The sequence below is a fragment of the Macaca mulatta genome, chromosome 2 (assembly GCF_049350105.2).
Source record: "Macaca mulatta isolate MMU2019108-1 chromosome 2, T2T-MMU8v2.0, whole genome shotgun sequence".
NCBI classification, from domain to species: Eukaryota; Metazoa; Chordata; class Mammalia; order Primates; family Cercopithecidae; genus Macaca; species Macaca mulatta.
Genome location: NC_133407.1, coordinates 32,878,092 through 32,901,278, shown reverse-complemented (window position 1 = coordinate 32,901,278; position 23,187 = coordinate 32,878,092). Strand labels below are relative to the sequence as shown.

General features: G+C 41.0%; 2 protein-coding genes across 4 annotated transcripts in view; one reads left to right on the top strand and one right to left on the bottom strand.

Annotated features, from left to right (window-relative positions):
* Positions 1 to 10,095, bottom strand: part of HACL1 (2-hydroxyacyl-CoA lyase 1) — a 39,824-nt gene extending 29,729 nt beyond the window's left edge. For all 3 annotated transcript variants that reach the window (XM_015132217.3, XM_015132220.3, XM_077991431.1), the window contains exons 1-4: positions 9,946 to 10,095; positions 9,654 to 9,758; positions 5,046 to 5,086; positions 1,255 to 1,335 (exon numbers count right to left, since the gene is read on the bottom strand). In XM_015132217.3, coding sequence (XP_014987703.3) covers positions 1,255 to 1,335; positions 5,046 to 5,086; positions 9,654 to 9,758; positions 9,946 to 10,026 — 308 coding nt within the window. In that variant the 5' untranslated portion in view covers positions 10,027 to 10,095. The remainder of the gene's footprint in view (positions 1 to 1,254; positions 1,336 to 5,045; positions 5,087 to 9,653; positions 9,759 to 9,945) is intronic.
* Positions 10,096 to 10,307: 212 nt separating this feature from the next.
* The window catches only part of BTD (biotinidase), a 45,428-nt gene continuing 32,548 nt past the window's right edge, over positions 10,308 to 23,187 (top strand). Inside the window, exon 1 of the mRNA XM_015132222.3 lies at positions 10,308 to 10,456. Coding sequence (XP_014987708.3) covers positions 10,323 to 10,456 — 134 coding nt within the window. The 5' untranslated portion in view covers positions 10,308 to 10,322. The remainder of the gene's footprint in view (positions 10,457 to 23,187) is intronic.

The window sequence follows — 23,187 nt, the reverse complement described above, 5'->3', positions numbered from 1 at the left end:
ACCCTAAGGTACTTAAAAAATGTAACACCTTTAAGTAGATAAAGAAGAGAAAGATCAAAAGGAAAGTAAAGAAGAAACTATAAGAAACACAGGGCAAGAAAGAAAACAATGTCCTTTCCACTAGAAAGAATAAATATGTTCCAAATTGATTAGAACCTAACCCCCTTCAACCTGATCTCATTGGTAACGTGCCAGAGATGGAGTTAAGGGCAAGATCAGAGAATAAGTACTAAGTAGTTTATATATAAAGCAAACTAAATGAATATAAGAATTTTAAATATCTTCCTACCTATGCCAAACAAGGTGAAAAATTGGCCACATTTTTACACACTGAGCTGGGATCTTTAAAAAAACAATTCATCACTTAAAGTAAATAGAACTACATACACATTCACACATACACACACATATTAGGAAACTCTAAAATGTTAAAAGTGTTTATCTCAGCTGGGTGCGGTGGCTCATGCCTGTAATCCCAGCACTTTGGGAGGCCGAAGCAGGTGGATCACCTGAGGTCAGGAGTTTGAGACCAGCCTGGCCAGCATGACGAAACCTCGTCTCTACTAAAAATACAAAAATTAGCCGGGCGTGGTGGCGGGGGCCTGTAATCCCAGCTACTTGGGAGGCTGAGGTAGGAGAATCACTTGAACCTGGGAGGCAGAGGTTGTGGTGAGCCAAGATTGCACCACTGCAGTCCAGCCTAGGTGACAGAATGAGACTCCGCGTCAAAAAAGAAAAAAAAGAAAAAGTGTTCGTCTCTAAGTAAATAAATTGCTGGTGCTTTGAACTTTCATCCTAATATTCTTTTGTTAGTTATATATATTTAAGGAATACCATATGATGTTTTGACACACATATAGTGAAATGATTACTACAGTCAAGCAAATTAACACATTCATGGTACTTTTTTCCTAAGATACTGTAGAAATAGTCACTTTTTTGGTAAAAGTACCTAAAATTTACTCTCTTTGCAAATTTACAATACACAATATTATTAACTACAGCTTTCATGTTGTACATTAGATCTCCAGGCTTTGTTCTACTTGACTGAAACTTTGTACCCTTTGACCTAGCTCCCTATTCCCCCTCCTCCTCCTCCTCATTCCCTCCCCAGTAACTTTCCACTTTCGGTTTCTAAGAATTGAAGGGTTTTTTTTCCAAGTCTTTCTACCCTAGATCAGTATTAGCTCTACTCAGTAAAATCCTGCAGTGACCTTTTTAAGAAAATGTTTTCAGTAATAATAGCATGATTACCAGCAGTTCACGTTTGCATTTGCCATACCACCCAAGGCATGGATGAGACCTGGGCCAGAAACAACAAGGCAGACTCCTGGCCTAAAAGCAAAACAGAATTTATTTTATTAAAATCAAGTCAAATGTTAACAACTGATTCATAACACTTTAGTGTGAAACACGGCAATCTTGGACTTCAAAAGAAAGACCTACAGGTCTATAGTATAACTGGTTAAAATAATTATTAGAATATTCTTAATAAAAAATTTATATATATGTGTGTGTGTGTATATATATATACACACACATATATATATATATACACATACTTTTTTTTTTTTTTTTTGAGATAGCATCTCACTCTGTCGCCCAGGTTGGAGTGCAGTGGCACGATCAGGGCTCACTGCAGCCTCAACCTCCTAGGCTCAGGTAATCTTCCCACCACAGCCTCCCAAGTAACTGGGACTACAGGCAGATGCCACCACGCCTGGCTAATTTTTTGTATTTTTTTTTTGGTAGAGACAGGATTTCACCATGTTGCCCAGGCTGCTCTTGAACTCCTGGGCTCAAGCGATCCGCCTGCCTTGGCTTCCCAAAGTGCTGGGATTACAAGCATAAGCCAGCATGCCTGGCCCAAAAAAAGAAAGATTATATTTATCGGATTTCTTGCAAGAAATAAGGTACCTATCATTTTCACACCTTATATCACTAACCACTTATTTTGATCCTACATCTGGGCTAAATCAAGTTAATGGCCTACAAAAGCATATTTTTGACTGCTGAGTTCACTTTTGTATGAAAAACAGGTTTTTTTCATTTCTTAACAAATAAATATAACGTCAACTGATCTTTTTTTTTTTTTTTTTTTTTTTTTTGAGGCGGAGTCTCGCTCTGTCGCCCAGGCTGGAGTGCTGTGGCCGGATCTCAGCTCACTGCAAGCTCCGCCTCCCGGGTTCCCGCCATTCTCCTGCCTCAGCCTCCCGAGTAGCTGGGACTACAGGCGCCCGCCACCTCGCCCGGCTAGTTTTTTGTATTTTTTAGTAGAGACGGGGTTTCACCGTGTTAGCCACGATGGTCTCGATCTCCCGACCTCGTGATCCGCCCGTCTCGGCCTCCCAAAGTGCTGGGATTACAGGCTTGAGCCACCGTGCCCGGCCTCAACTGATCTTTGATAGGAAAGTAATTCTGAATGCAGTGCTTTGCCCAAAATCTTTTTTTTTTTTTTTTTTTTTTTTTGAGACGAAGTCTAGTTCTTGTCCTCCAGGCTGGAGTGCAATGGCTCGATCTCAGCTCACTGCAACCTCCACCTCCTGGATTCAAGTGATTCTCCTGCCTCAGCCTCCCAAGTAGCTGGGATTACAGGCGCCTGCCACTATGCCTGGCTAATTTTTGTATTTTTAGTAGAGATGGGGGTTTCACCATGTTGGTCAGGCTGGTCTCAAACTCCTGACCTCAGGTGATCCGCCCGCCTCAGCCTCCCAAAGTGCTGGGATTACAGGAATGAGCCATCACGCCCGGCCCCCAAAATCTTTTAAAACTGAACTTGAGGCTGAGGGCAGTGGCTGATGTCTGTAATCCCAGCATGTTGAGAGGCTGAGGAAGATGGATCACTGAAGCCCAGGAGTTCAAGACCAGCCTGGGAAATATGGTGAAACCCTGTCTCTATAAAAAATATAAAAGCTAGCTGAGTGTGGTAGTGTGCACCTGTAGTCCCAGCTACTTGGGAGGCTGAGGCAGGAGAATTGCTGGAACCTGGGAGGTGGAGGTTGCAGCAAGCCGAGATGGTGCCACTGCACGCCAGCCTGGGGGCGAGAGTGAGACTCCAAATAAATATTCAACTTGAATGTTTTACCCTTCGGTGTGACTTTCTAAGCTTAAAGCACTCAGGGAAAAGGTATCTTAATATAATTCAGTTTGCCACTTTACATTTATAAAATAATTTCTTAAAAATTTCTGTTCAAGACAGACTTGAAAATAAGTAATTATCACCAAGTAAACTAAACTTCTAGAACAGTGCTATCCAACAGAACTTTGTATAGTAATAGAAATGTTCTGCATTTGCAGTATGATACGGTAGCCACTACTGACATGGTTGCTGAGCACCTGAAATGTGGCTACTACAAACTGATGAACTATGATTTAAATATTATTTAATTTTAATGAATTTAAATGTAAACAGGTACATATCGCTCGTGGCTACTATACTTGCCAGTGCAGTTCCAGAAGTTCATTCAAATAGCAAAAAATGTTTAAATACAAACTTCTACGCCAGGCACGGTGGCTCACACCTATAATCCCAGCACTTTGGGAGGCCGAGGCCGGCGGAACACAAGGTCAAGAGATAAAGACCATCCTGGCCAACATGGTGAGACCCCATCTCTACTAAATTACAAAAATTAGCTGGGCATGGTGGTGCACTCCTGTAGTCCTAGCTACTCAGGAGGCTGAGGCAGGAGGATTGCTAAAATCCAGGAGGCAGAGGTTGCAGTGAGCTGAGATCACGCACCACTGCACTGTCCAGCCAGGCGACAGAGTAAGACTCCATCCCAAAAGAAAAAACAAAAAAGAAAAAAAAAAAGTATGAACTTTTAACCATTGTCTTAATCATTGTTCTAGCATTTTTTACATTAAGGCATCAATTAATAACTATAATTTAAATGCTTTCCAAGCTAAACGAAAAGATTAAAAATATTTGTCATACGTAAATAAAGTGGCAGAAAATGCTGACAATAGTGTTACTTGATGGCCTATTTTCTTCAGGCTCAAATTCACAAGTTTCTTATCACAGAAAAAAAACTGTTCTGGTGAGGTCTAGACTTTGAGATCTTATTAGTTTACATTTCTTAGCAACTAAATTACTAGTTTCATTTTTGGAAATTAGAAAGTGTATTAAAAGTCATATAAATGAAAAAAGTATGATACATATTACCGTGAGAGTCCAAATTCTGTTTAAAAAATACAACTGTAGGGGAAAAAAATCGGAAGAAAATGACCAATTCTTAACAGTTGTGAGATCATAGGTGATTTTCATTCTCTTCATCTTGTTCTCCTTTTTTTTTTTTTGAGACGGAGTCTCGCTCTATCGCCCAGGCTGGAGCGCAGTGGCACAATCTCAGCTCACTGCAACCTCCGCCTCCCAGGTTCAAGCCGATTCTCCTGCCTCAGCCTTCTGAGTAGCTGGGATTACAGGCGCATGCCACCACATGAGGCTGATTTTTGTATTTTTAGTAGAGATGGGGTTTCACCATGTTGGCCAGGCTGGTCTCAAACTCCTGACCTCAGGGGATCCACCCGCCTCAACCTCCCAAAGTGCTGGTATTACAGGTGTGAGCCACCGTGCCCAGTCGATTTTCATTTTTTCTTGATGCTTTCTATATTTTCCAAGTTTTCCAAAATGAACATTTTTAAAATGTATTAATTTTTAATAATAAAAAGGGAGTAGTAGTTAGGTAACATGGATACACACTAAAAAATCAGAATGCATGAAACAGGTCCCAACAGCCACATTTTGAACCAAGCATTTTTGTATTAAGTGTGCTGGGGTGTAGTTGTGAGATCCAACACAAGGTATCACACATCAACTCACTATCTGATCACCAGTGATTCACCTGCAAAATGGCAATGTGTTCCACTCTAAAACACTTCTGGTATCATTATTCTTTTGATGTGGCTCTCAGAGAGTTTTCAATTTTTTTATCTTGTTATTTAATATATTCTTCTATAATCTTTCCAAATGAACTCACCCTTCAGCTGAAAGACATAATAGCTCTACCCCAAAATATTAAATTGAAGTGAAACAGATTTTAGTTTACCTGCCTGTCAGATATCCAATCGCGGAGGCAGCATAACAAGCCTATGAAGAAAGAACACTGGGACTTGAGCATATTGGGATCCTTATAGTACATTTACGAGAGCAACTTACTATTACATTAAGAGACAAAAATGTAATGGTAAAGGCAGAATTAAAACACTTTCCATCTTAGTAATAAATGTTCTATGCAAAAATTTCAAATAATGGTTAAAGTTATCTAATTTTCAGTTTTTCAGGAAATTTGTTCATATGTGTGTTATTCGAAACATCCTCTTACGATTGCTTAAGTATCTGCAGGATCAACAGGAATGTCCTATTTTATTAATGATATTGGTAATTTGTTTTCATTCTTTTATTCTTCATCGGTCTCATGAGGCGTTTATCAAATTTATCCATCTTTTCAAAGAACATATTTGTGCCTTTGTTGGTATTTCTCTATTGTTTTCTATTTCATTGATTTCTGTTCTTGTATTTATTATTTCAGTCATTTTGAATTTGATTTGCTTTTCTTTTTCCAGCTTCTTAAAATACAAATTTAGAACACTGGTTTTTAATTTTCTTTACTAATAGATTTGTTTAAAATGATTCCCTCTAAGAACTGCTTTAGTTATAGGTTACAAGTTTGAGATTGCATCTTTTCATTATCATTCCATTCAAAATATTTTCTACTTTCCATTGTGATTTCTTCTTCAACCTATTGGCTAATTAGGATCTGTAGTGATATCTCCTTTTTTATTCCTGACATTGGTAATCTGTTTTCTCTTTTACTCTCAATCAGTCTATCTTGAAGTTTATTCATCTTGTTAATCTTTTCAAATATTTACACAATACCAAAAACTATGTTGCTTAATTTCCAAATGTTTGAGATTCTTCTCAGTGATCTGTTACCGAGTTCCACTTTACTTCCACATGGTCAGGTCACACATACTGCAAGCTTTCAATCCTTGGCAATTTATTGAGATTTCCTTTATGGCCTGCATATGGATAGTTTTTACCTTGTAACTCTACTTTAGCTCATAATCAGGAAGAGAGGGGGCACTAAATTAAATGCACACAAGATAACCTGGGAAAATGCTGAGTGCTCTCTCAAATTCTTCTTCTTAGTTTGTGACATCATTTTTTTTCCCAGTATTATTTCTTCTCATTTCTTTAGAAATAACAATAGATTGTGTATTTCCTAGCCTTCACTCAGCTTTAAATGAAGTAGTATACTGTCTTAAAGAAATCCACATTAAGAACATAAATGTAAAAAAAAAAACAGAAAGGAAATGTTTATGGATCACAATCTCAACTGTCTCTACTATCATATACCCACTGAGAACCTGCACAAAAGGCGTTGCTCTTTTCCTGTGTTGCTATTCTCTACTGGTCCTGTCTCTCTTCCCTTTTGCACATAAGGCCAAATTCACATTAGAAGAATAAGACAACTCCTAAGAAATGCAGGCATGTAAATACCTGCTGCAATAAGAACACTTTATTTAGACACCCAAAAGAATTGCCCACTTATGATAGCTAGGTAAGAAATGTTGCTAGGCAATGCAAAACATACAACATGTAACAAAAAGTATATTCCTCTGGTAGGAAATGTCAAAAGTTGAGAGGTAACAGTTTTGTTTTTCTTTTTTGAGACGCAGTTTCGCTCTTGTTGCCCAGGCTGGAGTGCGATGGCGCAATATTGGCTCACAGCAACCTCCACCTCCCAGGTTCAAGCAATTCTCCTGCCTCAGCTTCCCAAACATGCGTCACCACAGCCAGCTAATTTTGTATTTTTAGTAGAAACAGGGTTTCTCCATGTTGGTCAGGCTGGTCTCAAACTCCTGACCTCAGGTGATCCGCCCACCTTGGCCTCCCAAAGTGCTGAGATTACAGGCATGAGCCACCGCGCCTGGCCGTAACCGGTTTTATGACCATAAAAGATCTGTTCCTCTACTAAACTACCTCCATTCACAGGCAGAGCAGTGTACATGGTACTTAGAGGGCTGACTCTGGAGCCAATCTGTTTTTATTTAAATCCCAGCTTCCCTACTTTCTACTGTGTAATTTTGGCAAGTTGCTCTACATCTCTGTTTCCTCATCCATAAAATGAAAATAATTCAAAGCACTGCTGTGAGGATGAAATCAGTTCATATGTGTAAAACACTCAGAATAGTGCCCACACACAGTAAGCTCTCAAGAACAATGAACCTGCTGACAATCTGCCTACTTGCTGACCAATTGGTCAGTATGTCTTGATTACTCTATGGATCTAATCAAAGACAATCAAGTCACCCCCAACTACATCTTTCTCTTTAGCACAAACATGCTCCTGAATGCCTTAGCCTGTTTTCATGTTCCCTCTGAATCATTCTGTCACTACCCTTAGTTCAGACACCATTTAAGTTTTCCTCTGACTACCACAGAGTCAGGCTGCTTGAGGGACACATCTACTGGGATGTTCCACCAACATCTCAAATGCATGTGTTCAAAACTGAACATCACCTTTCTCCTCCAAACTGGCTCTTCCCTCTATATTCCCAGTCTCAGTCACAGACAGTAAGATCCACACAATCAAGCAAGCCCAAAATCTAGGAATCATGTCCAGAGGAGCCTGCCTCCTCCTTCCTAACTGGTTAATGACTACTTATCCTTCTGGACAGCACAGATATCATCTCCTGTGGGAAGCTGAGCCTGGGTACTCCTTCCCTGGGCTTTATAGCACCCTAGGTATTTCTCTATCACAGCACTTACCACCTTATAACACAATTGTTTGTGTCTGTCTCCATAGCTTGGCTGTAAGCCCCTTAAAGCCAGGAACTATCATTCATCTCTGTATCCAACACCCAACACAGCACATGGGACCTAAAGAACCCTCAATTAAGCTTATAGGGGCTGAAATAAAACTTAGAGACAGAGGTCATGCTATGTTGCCCAGGCAGCCTCTAATTCCTGGACTTGAGTAATCCTCCTGCCTCAGCCTCCTAAGTAGCTGGGATTACTGGCATGTACAACCATGCCTGGCATCATCTTTCTGAAATACAAGCCTAATTACATCTCCCACCTGTTTAGAAAAACCTTTAGTCTCCCCCATTGCCTATTGTTAAAAAAAAAAAAGTTCAAATTCTTTTTAGATTCTCCACAACATAACCTCAACCTACCTACCCGTCTCACAGCTCACCATGCCTTTACCTACCTCGATGGAACCACATGAACTAACATTACCTCTACAGGCAATCTTCTCTGTCCTCAAAGAGAACCAGTCATCCCTTCTGTGCTACTACATCTATTGTGAGAGTTATAATAGATGAGTTTTTTTCTGTAAGTCTTACCCTAACCTTCCAAGACTGATCAACTTGAAGATCAAGACTAAACCTCACTCCTCCTTTACATCCCTCTCCCCTACAGGTTATGTAGCACAATCCTTAGTATACAATATTTAGTCAATAAATGTTTGCTGTATAAAGAAATCAGTAGCAGATATGTCATCTCTACAAAAAGAGTTAAATATAGGTTCCATTCATAGGTCAATAGCTTCATTTTTTCACACAGATGAAAGAACAGAATGTTGTTCTAACAAAGACAAGTAAAATGTAGAAGCAACAGAAACTCAAGACTTGCTAGTTTTAAGATAAAAAATACAAATCTCAAACCTTATAAAGAATGTCATTCAATTAATAAATAATGCATAATATTAAGCATCCATACCATGTGAAAGCACCAACCAAGCCAGGCACTGTGGTGATATAACAAATGAACCACAACTTCTGCCCTCCATGCACTCACGTATGATGGCAAAAGGCACCATTTAGGGCGGCCAGGCAGTTGTTTGGGCAAGAGGAGGCAAGAATCTAAATTAGAAAGCAACAGTGGGAGTGTAGAGCAGGAATACTTAGCCTCAGCTGGACTGACAGTATGTGATATCACAGAATTGGATTCTTGATCTTTTAAGCCAGCACTACTGAGAGAAGGGCAAGGTTGGATTGATGCACTTAAAAGTGGATTGACAAAATGCCGTACCTTCCTTATCCTGCTTCCAAGTAAGCCTCTAAGAAAGGTGGCAGCATGATGTGGTGGAAAGAGCGTCAGGCTAGGATCTGAGACATCTGAGTTTCCATTAAGGCTTTACCATTTGTGATATCCTCCACCCTGCCCCGAACCGATCATACAACAAAGACTTGGCCTTCACTCATTTATCCCACAGGTAACCTCTGAACACCTTGCTTATGCAGGCATCACACTAAGCACTGGGGGTACCAGACGTGTCGTGAAGAAATAATATCCCCGCTCTAATGGAGCTTGTAGCCTAATAAGGAAATCAGACTTTACTCATAAACTGTCTCTTCCAATCATGACATACAGTATGGTAGTAAGAGCATGGACTCAGACCCAGAATACGTAGGTTCAAATCCTGGCTCTGCTACTACCAGCTGTGTCACCAAAGGCAAGTTTTACTTAACCTGTGTCTTTTCTCAACTGTCAACTAGGTATAACAACAGTTAATATTCAATAGTGATTGATATATGTGTAAAGCAGCAGAAGAGTGGTAAGCGCTATCTGAGTGTTTGCAATGCATACCTACCGCTATTATTGATCATTCCCAGTAACGGATTCAGACACCTGCGTCCATACTCACCGCTTGCTCATTCCTCATCCCGATGTACTTGATGCCTAGCTGCTGGGCAGCAATGGCAATTTCGGTCACTGGGATGCCTACGATTCCAAATACGTACTCCACATCCTGAGGGACGAAGAACAAGAGAGTAATCTCCCACGGCCCCACCACATCGCCACATCCTTCCCTCCCTCCTGGACGCTAAAAAGAAAACCCCCGACTCCCATCGCCCATTTCTACTCGTCTCCGAGACAACGTTGCGGTCTCCGCCAGCTTCCGTAGGAGCGTTTCATTCCAGGAAGGTCCATCGTACTTGCGTTTTCAGGGCCTGGGCGATGACTTTAGCACCAGACACCTGTTCCTCGCTGCGCTCTGCGAAGTTACTGTCCGGCATCTTCCACCGAAAACCTCTAGGCACTCATGCAGCCGACAAACAAGCGGAGTCACCCAGCGAGGCAAACGCGAAAACGGCGGCACGCCCCCTGTGGGACTGCACCTCTGACGGACAGGAGGGCAACCAATTCTCTTAAAGAACGGGAAGGAAGAGGCGGTCTAAATTCTTCCACTCCCCGGGAGAGGTGAGAATGTAAACACGCGCGTTCTCCAATCAGAACTGCGCTCTCTTCCCAGCTCCTCCATTTGCGCGCCAGAGTGCCAGAGGGAGGCGGGACTAGCAGGAGACTGCTGCCTATGCAAAGCAGTAAGAAGCCGCGCTGTGAGGCCTCTCGCCATTGTCTTGGAGTCGGCCAGCCGGAGCGTTTTCGGCGCTGTAAAGGGAGAGTAGCGCATGCGCATATTCGGGGCGGAAGGCGCGCTAAGAGCAGGTGCGGAGGGGGCGCGGCGCGGCGCGGCGTGGAATGGACGTGGTGCCGGCGTGCGGCCCAGACCCCGCCCCCGGCCGACCAGGGGGCTGCGGGAGGGCTGCGCAAAGGCTGCCGGGAGCCGGAAAGCGCGGCGCGCTTGTGTGGTTGGGGTTCTTAGCTTTGTTCCTTGCTGCTGTGCTACTGCGTTGCGTTTTCTGCACATTTAGTTACACGCTTTGTGGTTTACGCTCTCATAATCTTGTGGTTTTATAGTCCTTAAATGATTGTAACACACGTTACTAAAATCCAGAAGCAGGTGTGTACCCCAGCGAGAGTTAAAATGACGGTGAGAGTCGGTAGATCCAGACCGTGCTTGAGACCCTGAATCCTGTTTCCTACCCACTATTCAGCCGTTGGGTCCCAAGCGATGAAGTAGGGCACCTTGAAGGTAGTAGAGAGCACTGTTTTCTCCAGCCGTTGCTACTAATCCATATTACTTTCCGCTCGTCTCTTTCCAAAGTTAGGAACTATGGCGTTTCATAATTCTAGGTTGGGTCCCTACCTACAACCAGCCCTGCACCCGGTAGCCTTTTAAAACATTTTTGTGTGAAAATCGTTTGCAATGTGCAATATCTGAAACTACTGCCTTAGTGTCATTAGACCCTCTGCTCAATGACAATAAACATAAAATTCCCAATTATAATAAACAGTGGAACTTTAATTTTTTGAGGATTTGGAGTCATTTTAAGCAAAAAGACCAGTGATAAGTGGACAGTAAAGAGATGAGAGGGGGGTGGGTCATGGGTAGTGAAATGAATGAGAAGCACTGGAAGTGAAAGGATTTCTAAACCCAGACATTTTCAAACTCTAGTCCCGGGTATTTTCAAAAGCTCTTCCCCTCTTTTTCTCAACCCCTCAACCCCACCCCAAGCAGAGGAGAGTGAAGTGGTTGCCTCCCTGCATATGGGGACTGTGTTAGTTCATTTTCATACTGCTATAAAGAAATACCCCAAACTGGGTAATTTATAAAGAAAAAGAGATTTAATGGTCTCACAGTTCCAAATGGCTGCGGAGGCCTCAAAATCATGGCAGAAGGTGAAGGAGGAGCAAAGGCATGTCTTACATGGTGGCAGGCAAGACAGCGTGTGCAGGGGAACTGCCCTTTATAAAACCATCAGATCTCATGAGACTTACTATCGTAAGAACAGCATGGGAAAAACCCCCTCCCCATGATTCAGTTACTTCCCACTGGGTCCCTCTCACCACATGTGGGGATAATGGGAGCTATAATTCAAGATGAGATTTGGGTGAGGACACAGCCAAACCATTCTGCCCCAGTCCCTCCCAAATATCATATCCTCACATTTCAAAACCAATCATGCCTTCCCAACAGTCCCCCAAAGTCTTAACTCATTTCAGCATTAACTCAAAAGTCCACAGTCCAGAGTCTCATCTGAGACAAGGCAAGTCCCTTCCGCCTATGAGCCTATAAAATCAAAAGCAAGCTAGTTACTTCCTAGATACAATGGGGTACAGGTGTGGGGTAAATATACCTGTTCCAAATGGGAGAAATTGGCCAAAACAAAGGGGCTAAAGGCCCCATGCAAGTCCAAAATCTAGCAGGGCAGTCAAATATTAAAGCTCTATGATGATCTCCTTTGACCTCGTGTCTCACATCCAGATCATGCTGATGCAAGAGCTGGGCTCCCACGGCCTTGGGCAGCTCTGCCCCTGTGGCTTTACAGGCTACAACTCCCGCTCGCAGCTGCTTTCACAAGCTGATATTGAGTGCCTGCACCTCTAGGCACATGATGCAAGCAGTCAGTGGATCTACCATTCTGGGGTCTGGAGTATGGTGGCCCCCTTCTCACAGTTCCACTAGGCAGTGCAGCAGTAGGGACTCTGTATGGGGGCTCCCACCCCACATTTCCCTCCCACACTGCCCTAGCAGAGATTCTCTATGAGGTCTCTACCCCTGCAGCAAGCTTCTACCTGGACATCCAAGCATTTCCATACATCCTCTGAAATCTAGGCAGAGGTTCCCAAACCTCAATTTTTGACTTCTGTGCACCTGCAGGCTCAACACCATGTGGAAGCTGCCAAGGCTTCAGGTTTGCACCCTCTGAAGCCAGGCCTGAGCTGTACATTGACCCCTTTTAGCCATGGCTGGCATGGCTGGGATGCAGGACACCAAGTTCCTAGGCTACACACAGCAGGGGGACCCTGGACCTGACCCATGAAACCATTTTTCCTTCTAGGTTTCTGGGCCTGTGATGGGAGGGCCTGCTGTGAAGGTCTCTGACATGCCTTGGAGACATTTTCCCCATTGTCTTGGTGATTAATAGTTGGCTCCTTATTACTTATGCAAATTTCTGCTGCCAGCTTGAATTTCTCCCTAGAAAATGGGTTTTTATTTTCTACTGCATCATTAGTCTGCAAATTGTTCAAATTTGTATGCTCTGCTTCCTCTGGAACACTTTGCCATTTAGAAATTTCTTCTGCCAGACACCCTAAATCATCTCTCTCAAGTTCAAAGTTCCACAGATCTCTAGGGCAGGGGCAAAATGCCACTAGTCTCTTTGCATAGCAAGATTAACCTTTACTCCAATTCTGAATAAGTTCCTCATCTCCATCAGAAACCACCTCAGCCTGAATTTTATTGTCCATATCACTATCAGCATTTTGGTCAAAGCCATTCAATAAGTCTCTAGGAGGTTCCAAACTTTCCCACATTTTCCTGTCTTCTGAGCTCTCCAAGTCTCTAGGAAGTTCCAGACTTTCCCACATTTTCCTGTCTTCTGAGCCCTCCAATCTGTTCCAACCTCTGCCAACAGTTCCAAAGTTGTTTCCACAGTTTCGGCTGTCTTCACAGCAGTGCCCCACTCTCTGCATTACCAATTTTCTGTGTTAGTCCATTTTCATACTGCTATGAAGAAATATCCCAAACTGGGTAATTTATAAAGAAAAAGAGGTTTAATAGATTCACAGTTCCACATGGCTGGAGAGACGTCACAATCATGGTGGAAAATGAAGGAGGAGCAAAGGCACGTCTTACATGGCAACAGGCAAGGGTGTGTGCAGGGAAATTCCCATTTATAAAACCATCACAACTTGATCACAAGAACAGCATGGGAAAAACCGTCCCCCATGATTCAGTTACCTCCCACCAGGTACCACTCATATGTGGGGATTATGGGAGCTATAATTCAAGATGAGATTTGAGTGGGGACACAACCAAACTATATCAGGGACCCATCTAAGAGGGTGACTTCTTTCAAGTCTCAAAGTATATCTAAAAAGAAAATGCAGATTTTACATTCTATCTAGAATGTATCCATATTTTAACTTTAAAATGACATTTTTTAAGTTATAATAAGGATAAAATTCAATGCCCAGATCTTAAATGTTAGTCAGATGAGTTTTGACAGTTTTATATATATATCTATACATACCTATAAAATCACTACCCAAAATAAAAGTGACGTTTTAAACTGCTTACCTGTCAAGCAAAATTGACATTCCAGAAAGATGTGAAATGGGCTGGGCACAATAGCTCATGCCTGTAATCCCAGCACTTTGAGAGGCCAAGCTGGGCAGATCATTTGAGATCAGGAGTTCAAGACCAGCCTGGCCAACATGGTGAAACCCCATCTCTACTAAAATACAAAAATTATCCGGGTGTGGTGGCACATGCCTGTAATCCCAGCTCTTCAGGAGGCTGAGGTGGGAGGATCACTTGAGCCAGGGAGGTAGAGGTTGCAGTAAACCAAGATTGCACCACTGCACTCCAGCCTGAGTGACAGAGCGAGATCCTATCTCAAAAAGAAAAAAGAAGAAAGATGTGAAATCATCTTTGCACTTTGAATAGTCCTTGACACAATGCCTCCTGTCCTTGTTGGAGAAGTACGGACCCCACCCCCTTCCATCATGTATTATTTATATCAGTACCTTCTGTGACAGTCTCTGCCCCTGTTGCATCAGAGTCACTTGGAAAGCTTTTTCCAAATAGTTACTTGGGCCCTACCCCAGATCTCCTGAATCAGCATCTTAGGACAAGTTAGGCACCTGTATTTTTAAAAAGCTGCTACCTGATTTTGCTTTGCAGCCCAGAGTTGAGAACCCTAGCTCTATATTCATGCCAGAAGCATGACTTACTAATTAAACATATAATTGCCTGTCACCAAAGTAATATTGTTGATTAATTTGGATTGACAGATTCAAGGCTGATTTGACATTGGCAGAACAAGCTGTATCGATGGCAGATAGTCAGTTCACCAGCCCTACTTCTGTGTCAGAAGAAACACTGACAGAACCACTCAGTATGAAGTGCAATGAAAACAACTCTGAATTGGAACAAATACCTGGAATTCAGTTAACTGGTTTTGCAAAAGGATAAATACTCAACTGGCTGGATTCTGCCATTTAACAAAGAAAAATCATTGGGATTGTTTAAACTTGCTTTCACCTTTACACCTTTCAGTTCAGAATGCAGTGTTCAATTGTTAACTTGGGCTTGATGATTCAGCAGAAGGAAGTGATTTGAGTTCTGGCTCCCTGAATTAACGGGGCCAAGGAGCAACTCCTTTGCAATCCAGTTGTAATTACAGCCAGCTTGTCCAACCCTTGGCCCAGGACGGCTTTGAATGCGGCCCAACACAAATTCATAAACTGTCTTAAAACATTATGAGATGTATGCAATGACCCTTTTTTTTTTTTTTTTTTTTTTTTTTAGCTCATCAGCTATCATTCGTGTTAGTGTATTTTATGTGTGGCCCAAGATGATTATTCTTCTTCCAGTATGGCCCAGGGAATCCAAAAGATTGGATACCCCTGACAGAATCCCAGGATTCTTCTGTAATTTCTCAGAGGCCCTCTGTGCATTCTCTGTAAACACTATCCACATTCTTTATTACTTTCATTGGCAATAGGTATAACACTTTATTTGTTGGATATTTTACTGAAATTTTATTTGCTTTTGCTTATTTACTGATTGGTGGGAGGAAGTCAAAGGAGGAATAAAGCTAACCTGTTTAAAAGAAAAGGCTAAAATATTCATAACATGCTCTCCAAAGAGCAGAGCTAGTCATCAAAGAATCTGCATACCAATTACTCTATTTGTGGGTTCTGGATTTAAGATTATGAAAAAGAGCAAATTGTTGGTTTTCTTCTATCTGGGCCAAGGAGATATCCAGGCAACCAGGTAATTTAGTAAGAGTTGCAAATATAGTGCCTGGAGAAAATTAATTCTCTAAAGACTGCAGCTTCTACAGGCAGTAACTCTTAAAGCCCCCAAATTGGGATAGTGCATTTTAATTTCAATACACTAACAAGGACACTAAAAATCCTTGTGATTCTTTTAAGGCATAACACTAGCTGAACTTGTGATTAAATATTCTCACAAACGTGTTATCAAAATGTGAAATGTTTACTTATCAAATGAGGAAATGAATCAAGGTCATTTGTGATACATTATAGAAGCCTAAAATGAAATTGCCTGACATAGATGATGAAACTGAATATCTCAAAAACAAAAAAGGCAGAAACAACAAAAAAAGGAATCTATATAGAACACTATTTTTTATAGCAATGCGAAAACTGTACAGCAGGAAATGTGCTGTAGGAAATATGTCAACATAGGAAGTAAAATAATGTAATGAAAAGGTTCTTTGAATAAAGTGGGTTAAATTGATTTTCTTTGCTTCTTATTAAATTTGTGGACTTCAAAATACCAAAGCTCAGCAATAGGCTTGAAACAAACCCAGTGAAAAGCAACTTTATTATTGAGCTGAGGATTGATATCAATAATAACTCACTAATAAAAAAGCTTGATAATGAAACTCCCAGTGCCTGATGTCGGTTGACAGACACTGAGAGTTTTCCCCAGGTACTCTGTGACCTAGAGAAAGCTTGGATTCCTGCCTTTGGCTTGAGCTGGCAAGCCCTGTGTCTTTACTCTACATTTTAATGCCAGGGAGACCCAGGACTGAAGCAGGGAGTGCCGTGGGAAGAAAACAGAAGGAATGTTGTTCCCTTGTTTTAGCTTTGTATTCATCCATTATGAGTTTGGTTTTTTTTTAAGAGCATTTGAGATAGTTTGACAGCAGCAGTCATTACATCACTGATGAGGACGTTTACTTGTGTAAAATGCACCAGAAAATAGTGACAACTGTATGTTGTGCTATGAGGGTGTAAGAGATTTATCTCAAATAGCTTAGAAATCATAATATAGGCCAGCGTGGTGGCTCACGCCTGTAATCTCAACACTTTGGGAGGCCGAGGTGGGCAGATCATGAGTTCAGGAGATTGACACCATCCTGGCCAACATGGTGAAACCCTGTTTCTACTAAAAATACAAAGATTAGCTGGGTATGGTGATGCGCGCCTGTAATCCTAGCTACTGGGGAAGCTGAGGCAGGAGAATCGCTTGAACCCAGGAGTCGGAGGTTGCAGTGAGCCGAGATTGCGCTACTGCACTCCAGCCTGGTGACAGAGCGAGACTCCGTCTCAAAAAAAAAAAAAAAGAAAAGAAAAGAAATCATAATATTTCTCCGTATGATGGAACTCCACACTTGGGGGAGTGTCCCACAGGGTAGGGGGGCAGCTATCACCCATGAAATATGGTACTAGTGTTGAAATATTTTGTTTTCACTTGCTTCCTCTGCCATTAGCATTCATTACAGCCCTTTCCTTTAACTTTTTAATTTGTACTTTATTGCTTTGTTTTGAGCTTAATCTATTCTCCATGTCAGCAAAACAAAGACTTATCTCTAGGGAAGAATCTCTGAGTGATTCCCAGGGTTTGGGGGTTGAAATGGGGACATCTTCATGATGAACTTAAGCCCTTAAACTTCTTTTTGCATCATAACCTTTGAGTTCTTCTTTGGAGCTTAGCTGTGATTTATTGTTTACACTTTAAAAAAATACATTTAACATGTATGACATCTTTCAGACACATGAATAGGATCAGAGATTAATATACACCCATGTACCCAGCCGCTGGCTTAAGAAATACATCACAAATATAATGAAGCCCCTGGGTATCCTTTCCCCATTACACCTCTTTTCCTGTCCTGCAGAGGTAACCACTGTCTTGAATTTGGTGTTTATAATTCCCACATTATCCATTCTTTAGATGATGGATATTTGGGTCATTTTTAGTTTTTTTGGTGTAAAAACAGTGTGCTCTGAAATTCTTGCATGTTTCCTTGTTGTGCACATGTGTGAGAGTTTCTACATATATATCAAGGTGGAGGTCATCATCATTTGATCTCCAAAGTATTATACCAATTTATACTCCCAAGATCTGTGTATTAGAGCTACCCTTTCTCCATAGTCTCAATTGTGGAGCTTTAAACATTTTTAGATGTGAAATGGCTTCTCAGTTCCATTTCACTGACTACTAATAAGGTTAAGTTATATTTGTATATATATATTGGCCATGCGTGTTTCTTTTTCTGTGAATTACCTGTTTACATCTGTTGCCCATTTCCTTATTTGATTATTTTTTGCTTTTTGATTTGTAGATGCCCTTTATGTATTCTGAACGCTAATTATTTGTCTTTTAACTTTGTTAATAGTGATTGTAGAGGTATAAAGGGTTTTTTTGTAGTCACATTTGACAATTCTTTTTCCTTATTTTTTTTTTTTTTTGTAACTTGCTAAAGAAAACTTTTCTAACCTGAGGTTATGAGGATTTTTTTGGATATCAAAAAGTGTGAAGTTTAATTTTTTATATTTAAGTCTCTACCTGGAATTGATTTTTGTATGTTGAGAAGTAGGAATCCATATAATATATGTCAATTAGATTTGCTGTGTAATTAACCACCCCAAAACTTAGTGGGTTAAAAGAACCACCATTTATTTAACATATATTCCTATGAGGCTGGGCTCTACTTGGCTCACTTGTGTGTCTGGTGGTCAGTTGCCAGTGAGCTGAGTCACTCAGCCCCTGGAGGTTAGCTGGTTGTCCACTGGGGTAGCAGGCATATTGCCAATGAGCCACAAAGCTCTCACCACTCAGCAGACTAGCTGGACTTCTTCATTTGATGGCAGCAGGTTGCAAAAGGGAATAAGCCTCATTGTGCAAGCCTCTATGTGCAGTGTTTGCTAACATCTCATTAGCCAAAGCAAGTTATGTGACTGGGCTCAGACTCGTTACATGATAATGGAACATGGATACAGAGAGGGGAGCAGTTGCTGGCCTTTTTTATAGTCAATTTACCATAACATCCAGTTGTCCAAGCACCATTCATAATATAGTTGATTCCCATCCCAGTGATACATAATTTCCCCTCTGTGGAATGTCATGCTCACACATTTATGATGTATTTCTGTACTCTGTTCTTTTCCTATCCTAACACCAATCCCACACTATCTTAATTTCTCTATTTTTAAAATAAGTCTTGATGTTGGTAGGACAAGTAGTCCCTGGACTTCATTCTTTTGAAGCCATCTAGTTTATTATATTAGTTTTAAGGAACTAGAAGGGGTGGAAGAGGAAACTTTAGATTAAAAGAGATTTAAAAGATACAGAGTTTTTTTAGTGGGCAAGACTAAACTACCGTGTCTAGGGATGCACACTGGGTGATAAAGCTATTTTAAAAGACAAAGAAGTGAGGACTATAAAAGTCAGCGTTATGGTTGCTTGATGCCTCATGGGTAATGTTGTCAGATTTAGAAAAAAAAAAAAAACAGGACACCAAGACTCCCAGGTGAATTTGAACTTTAGATGAACAATGCATAATTTTTTGTAGTATAAGTATGTTCTAACATACTTATTTATCTGAAAGTTAAATTTAACTGGGCCTCCTGTATTTTTACCTGAAAAAATCCTGATTTTATTCAGGGTGATAATGTGGTTTACATTGCCCAGCCTTCCTTGTAGCTAGGAGTGGTCACGTGTCCACACATGGGCCAAAGCAATTTAAATAGGAGTCACTGGGCAGGGCTTTTAGGAAAGCTGATGAAACTGGCAAGTACCCTCTGTACTCTTCCCCTGTACAGCATGATAACTGGAGTTGCAGAAGGCATTTTGGAACCGTAAGATGACTTTGAAGGTGGAAGCTACATGCCAAGAAGTTAGGCCCAGAAAGAGAGGGATCCTGGGTCCTATATGACTCTTGCCTTTGTCAGTTTTATTATCAGATTTGTATCACTTCATAAGAAAAAATGCCTTCTTTTACTATATTCTCGCACACATTGAGTAGCATTAGGATTATTTGATTATCCTTTATGGTTAGAAAGAATTCTTCTAGAAACTATTTGGGCCTGTTTTGAGGGTGGAGAATGGGAGGGAATGATTGTTTGATAACTGTTTCTTCTATGATTGTTGGCAAGGTTTAGTTTTTTCTTTTATCTGAAGTTTTGATAAAAATATATTTTTCAATCCCATCTGCTTTGGAGGCTGAGGCACAAGAATTGCTTGAACCCAGGAGGCAGAGGTTGCAATGAGCTGAGATTGCACCACTGTACTCCAGCCTGGGTGATGGAGCGAGACTGCCTCCAAAAAAAAAAAAGAAAGAAAGAAAAAGAAAAAACAAATATATATATTTTTTCTAGGAAATTACCCATCTAAATTTTCAAGCTTATCAATATAGGATTGAATGAGGTGATTATTCTTTATTTTGAAAACTTCTTCTGCATTTATAGATTTCTCTTTATTATTATTTATTTTGTATATTTGTTTCTCTTTTTTTCTTAATTCGGTTAGCTGATCATTTGTCTTTACCTTTTTTTTCCTCTAAACAACAACTCCTTAGACATACTTATTCATTCTCTCATTTTTCTGTTTTCTAATTTAATTTCCAGTCTTTTTTTTTTTTTTTTTTTTTTTTTTTTTTTTTTTTTGAGACGGAGTCTCGCTCTGTCGCCCAGGCTGGAGTGCAGTGGCCGGATCTCAGCTCACTGCAAGCTCCGCCTCCCGGGTTCACGCCATTCTCCTGCCTCAGCCTCCCGAGTAGCTGGGACTACAGGCGCCCACAACCGCGCCCGGCTAATTTTTTGTATTTTTAGTAGAGACGGGGTTTCACCGTGGTCTCGATCTCCTGACCTTGTGATCCGCCCGCCTCGGCCTCCCAAAGTGCTGGGATTACAGGCGTGAGCCACCGCGCCCGGCTTTTTTTTTTTTTTTTGAGACGGAGTCTCGCTCTGTCGCCCGGGCTGGAGTGCAGTGGCCGGATCTCAGCTCACTGCAAGCTCTGCCTCCCGGGTTTACGCCATTCTCCTGCCTCAGCCTCCTGAATAGCTGGGACTACAGGCGCCCGCCACCTCGCCCGGCTAGTTTTTTGTATTTTTTTTAGTAGAGACGGGGTTTCACCATGTTAGCCAGGATGGTCTCGATCTCCTGACCTCGTGATCCGCCCGCCTCGGCCTCCCAGAGTTCTGGGCAGTCTTATTTTTATTTCCTTCCTTTTGCTTTCTTGAGCATGCCATTACTCTTTTCCTCACTCTTACCACCTTTTGTTAGTTTTACAATCTCTACACTGCCAGAGTTAATAACATTTGCACTGTGTTCTATAAACATAATCCTTATGTTTATTTTATATTCAAGGCTCTTGCCAGTTTTTCCATTCACCTCTTACTTAGCCGAAGATTACCCTCTATGCATTTTTTCAAAGGCTGATGAGGCCGATGAGAATAACATTCCCTGAGTTCTTACATTTTCATACCTATTATCTGGCTTTTTTTCTTTACTTCAACCATAGGTTGGCATAATATATAATTTCTGGCTTATGTTTTACTTTCCAGAAGGATTCTATAGGCTTTTACTGGCATTGGTGTTATTGTAGTAAAGTCTGAGGACAGCCTGATTTTTTGCCCCTAATAAATGCCCTTGATCTTTTTATTTAGCTTCCCAAATGATTCTTACTTTATCTTTGAAGATCAGGAATTTTACTAGGCCATCTGCTGATGTTGACCTTCTGTTCCTTTCTTTCTTGAGTTTTGCTATCTCTTTTCAGTCTATAAATTGAAATATGCTTTTATTTCTGGTGAGTTTTCTTCATCTTTAAATATTTTGTTTGCTCCATTATATGTTGTCTATTGTTGTATAAAAATTTACCCTACGACCTATTTAGCAGCTTAAAACAAGACCCATTTATTATCTCAAAGTCTCTATGTGTCAGGAGTCTGTGCATAGTTTTACTGGATCCTCTGGTCACCATCTCACAAGGCTGCAGTGAAGTTGTCAGCTGGCCTCATGGTCTCATCTGAGGCTGAGTTTTCTTCCAAATTCAACTGATTGTCGAAAGAATGAATTTCCTTGCAGTTGTATTCATGGTGGCTTGCTTCTTCAAGGTCAGCAGGGGAGAGAGTATATCTGAAATCTTGCAGCACCCCAGTTCTTTTTTTAAAGACCTGATTAAGTCAGACCCAGCAGGATCATCTCTTTTGATTAACTAGATTAACTGGCTTGGGATTTTAACTACATATGTGAAAGCCCTTCACCTTTGTCAGATTCTGTTGGTTAGAACAGAGCACAATTTCCACCTGCACTCAAGAAAAGAGGATTATACAAGGAGTCACCTTAGGGTGTGTCCACCACATATTATTTTTTTTTCTTTTATGTATTTTCCAATTATGCATAGATGGATCTCGTTCACCTGTTCTCCCTGTCTGTCATTTCCTGTGGACTCCTTTTCAATTCTGTATTTCCATTCATATTGCTTATTTATTTACAGCATCTTCTGATTGCTTTTGCTGCTTCTGTCTTTGCCCTAATTTCTTGACGTTTTAATTTTTTCTTCTGTTTCTTTCCTAAGCTCTGCCAGATAATATTTCATCTGTCTCCCCGCTTTCTATTCCCCACTCCCTTCTTCCCTCTTCCCCTCCTCACCTTCTCCTCTTCCCCTCCTTTCCTCCCCTTCTCCCCTTTTTCCCTTTCATCTTTTAATTCTCTCGTCTTGGTCTATTTTGTGCTTTTATTTAATATAAGCAGTGTTTTTTTTCACTCATGGCAGAATGTTTTGTCACACTTTTTATTTGCATTGTGGCAATTTTGGGGGGTATAACCTTTGTTATGGTATCATTCAAAAGATCTTGAGCTTTTTATTTACTCATTTTTGAGTGAGTTTTTCCTCTACTGTTTATTTGTAGGAGATTTATGTGTGAACAAGGCCATTCTGGTTCACAGTTATTTTTTCTTAGCACATTGAAGATTTTGTTTTCTTACTTCTACTGTTACTCTTGAAAAGTCTGCTGTTTTCAAGTCACTGTGTCTTTAAAGGTAATCTCTCTTCCCTCTGGTTGCGTCTAAGATTTTTTTCTTCTTAAAGTATTTGGTGTTCTGGTTTCTTTATGTTGTGTGTAGATTTCTTTTTGGTTGTCCTGAATCTATGGATTTCTGTATTTTATTGGTAAAATTCTCACCTATTTTACCTTCAAACATGTGTAATGTGTCATGTGTCATTTTATGTATTTTCTCCCTCTTTCTCTCTTTTTTTTTTTTTTTTTTAAGTCAAGGTCTTGCTCTGTCACCCAAGCTGGAGTACAGTGGCACACCCATAGCCCAATGCAGCCTTGAACTGCTGGGCTCAAAATCCTACCACCTCAGCCTCTTGAGATCCTGGGACCACAGGTGCACACCACCATGCCCAGCTAATACTTTTTTACTTTTTGTAGAGATTATATTGCCCAGGCTGATCTTGAACTCCTGGCCTCAAGCGATTCTCTCATCTTGACCTCCAAAGTGTTGGGATTACAGGCATGAGCCTTTGCACACAGCCTGTATTTTCCCCTTCTGAAATTCCAATAAG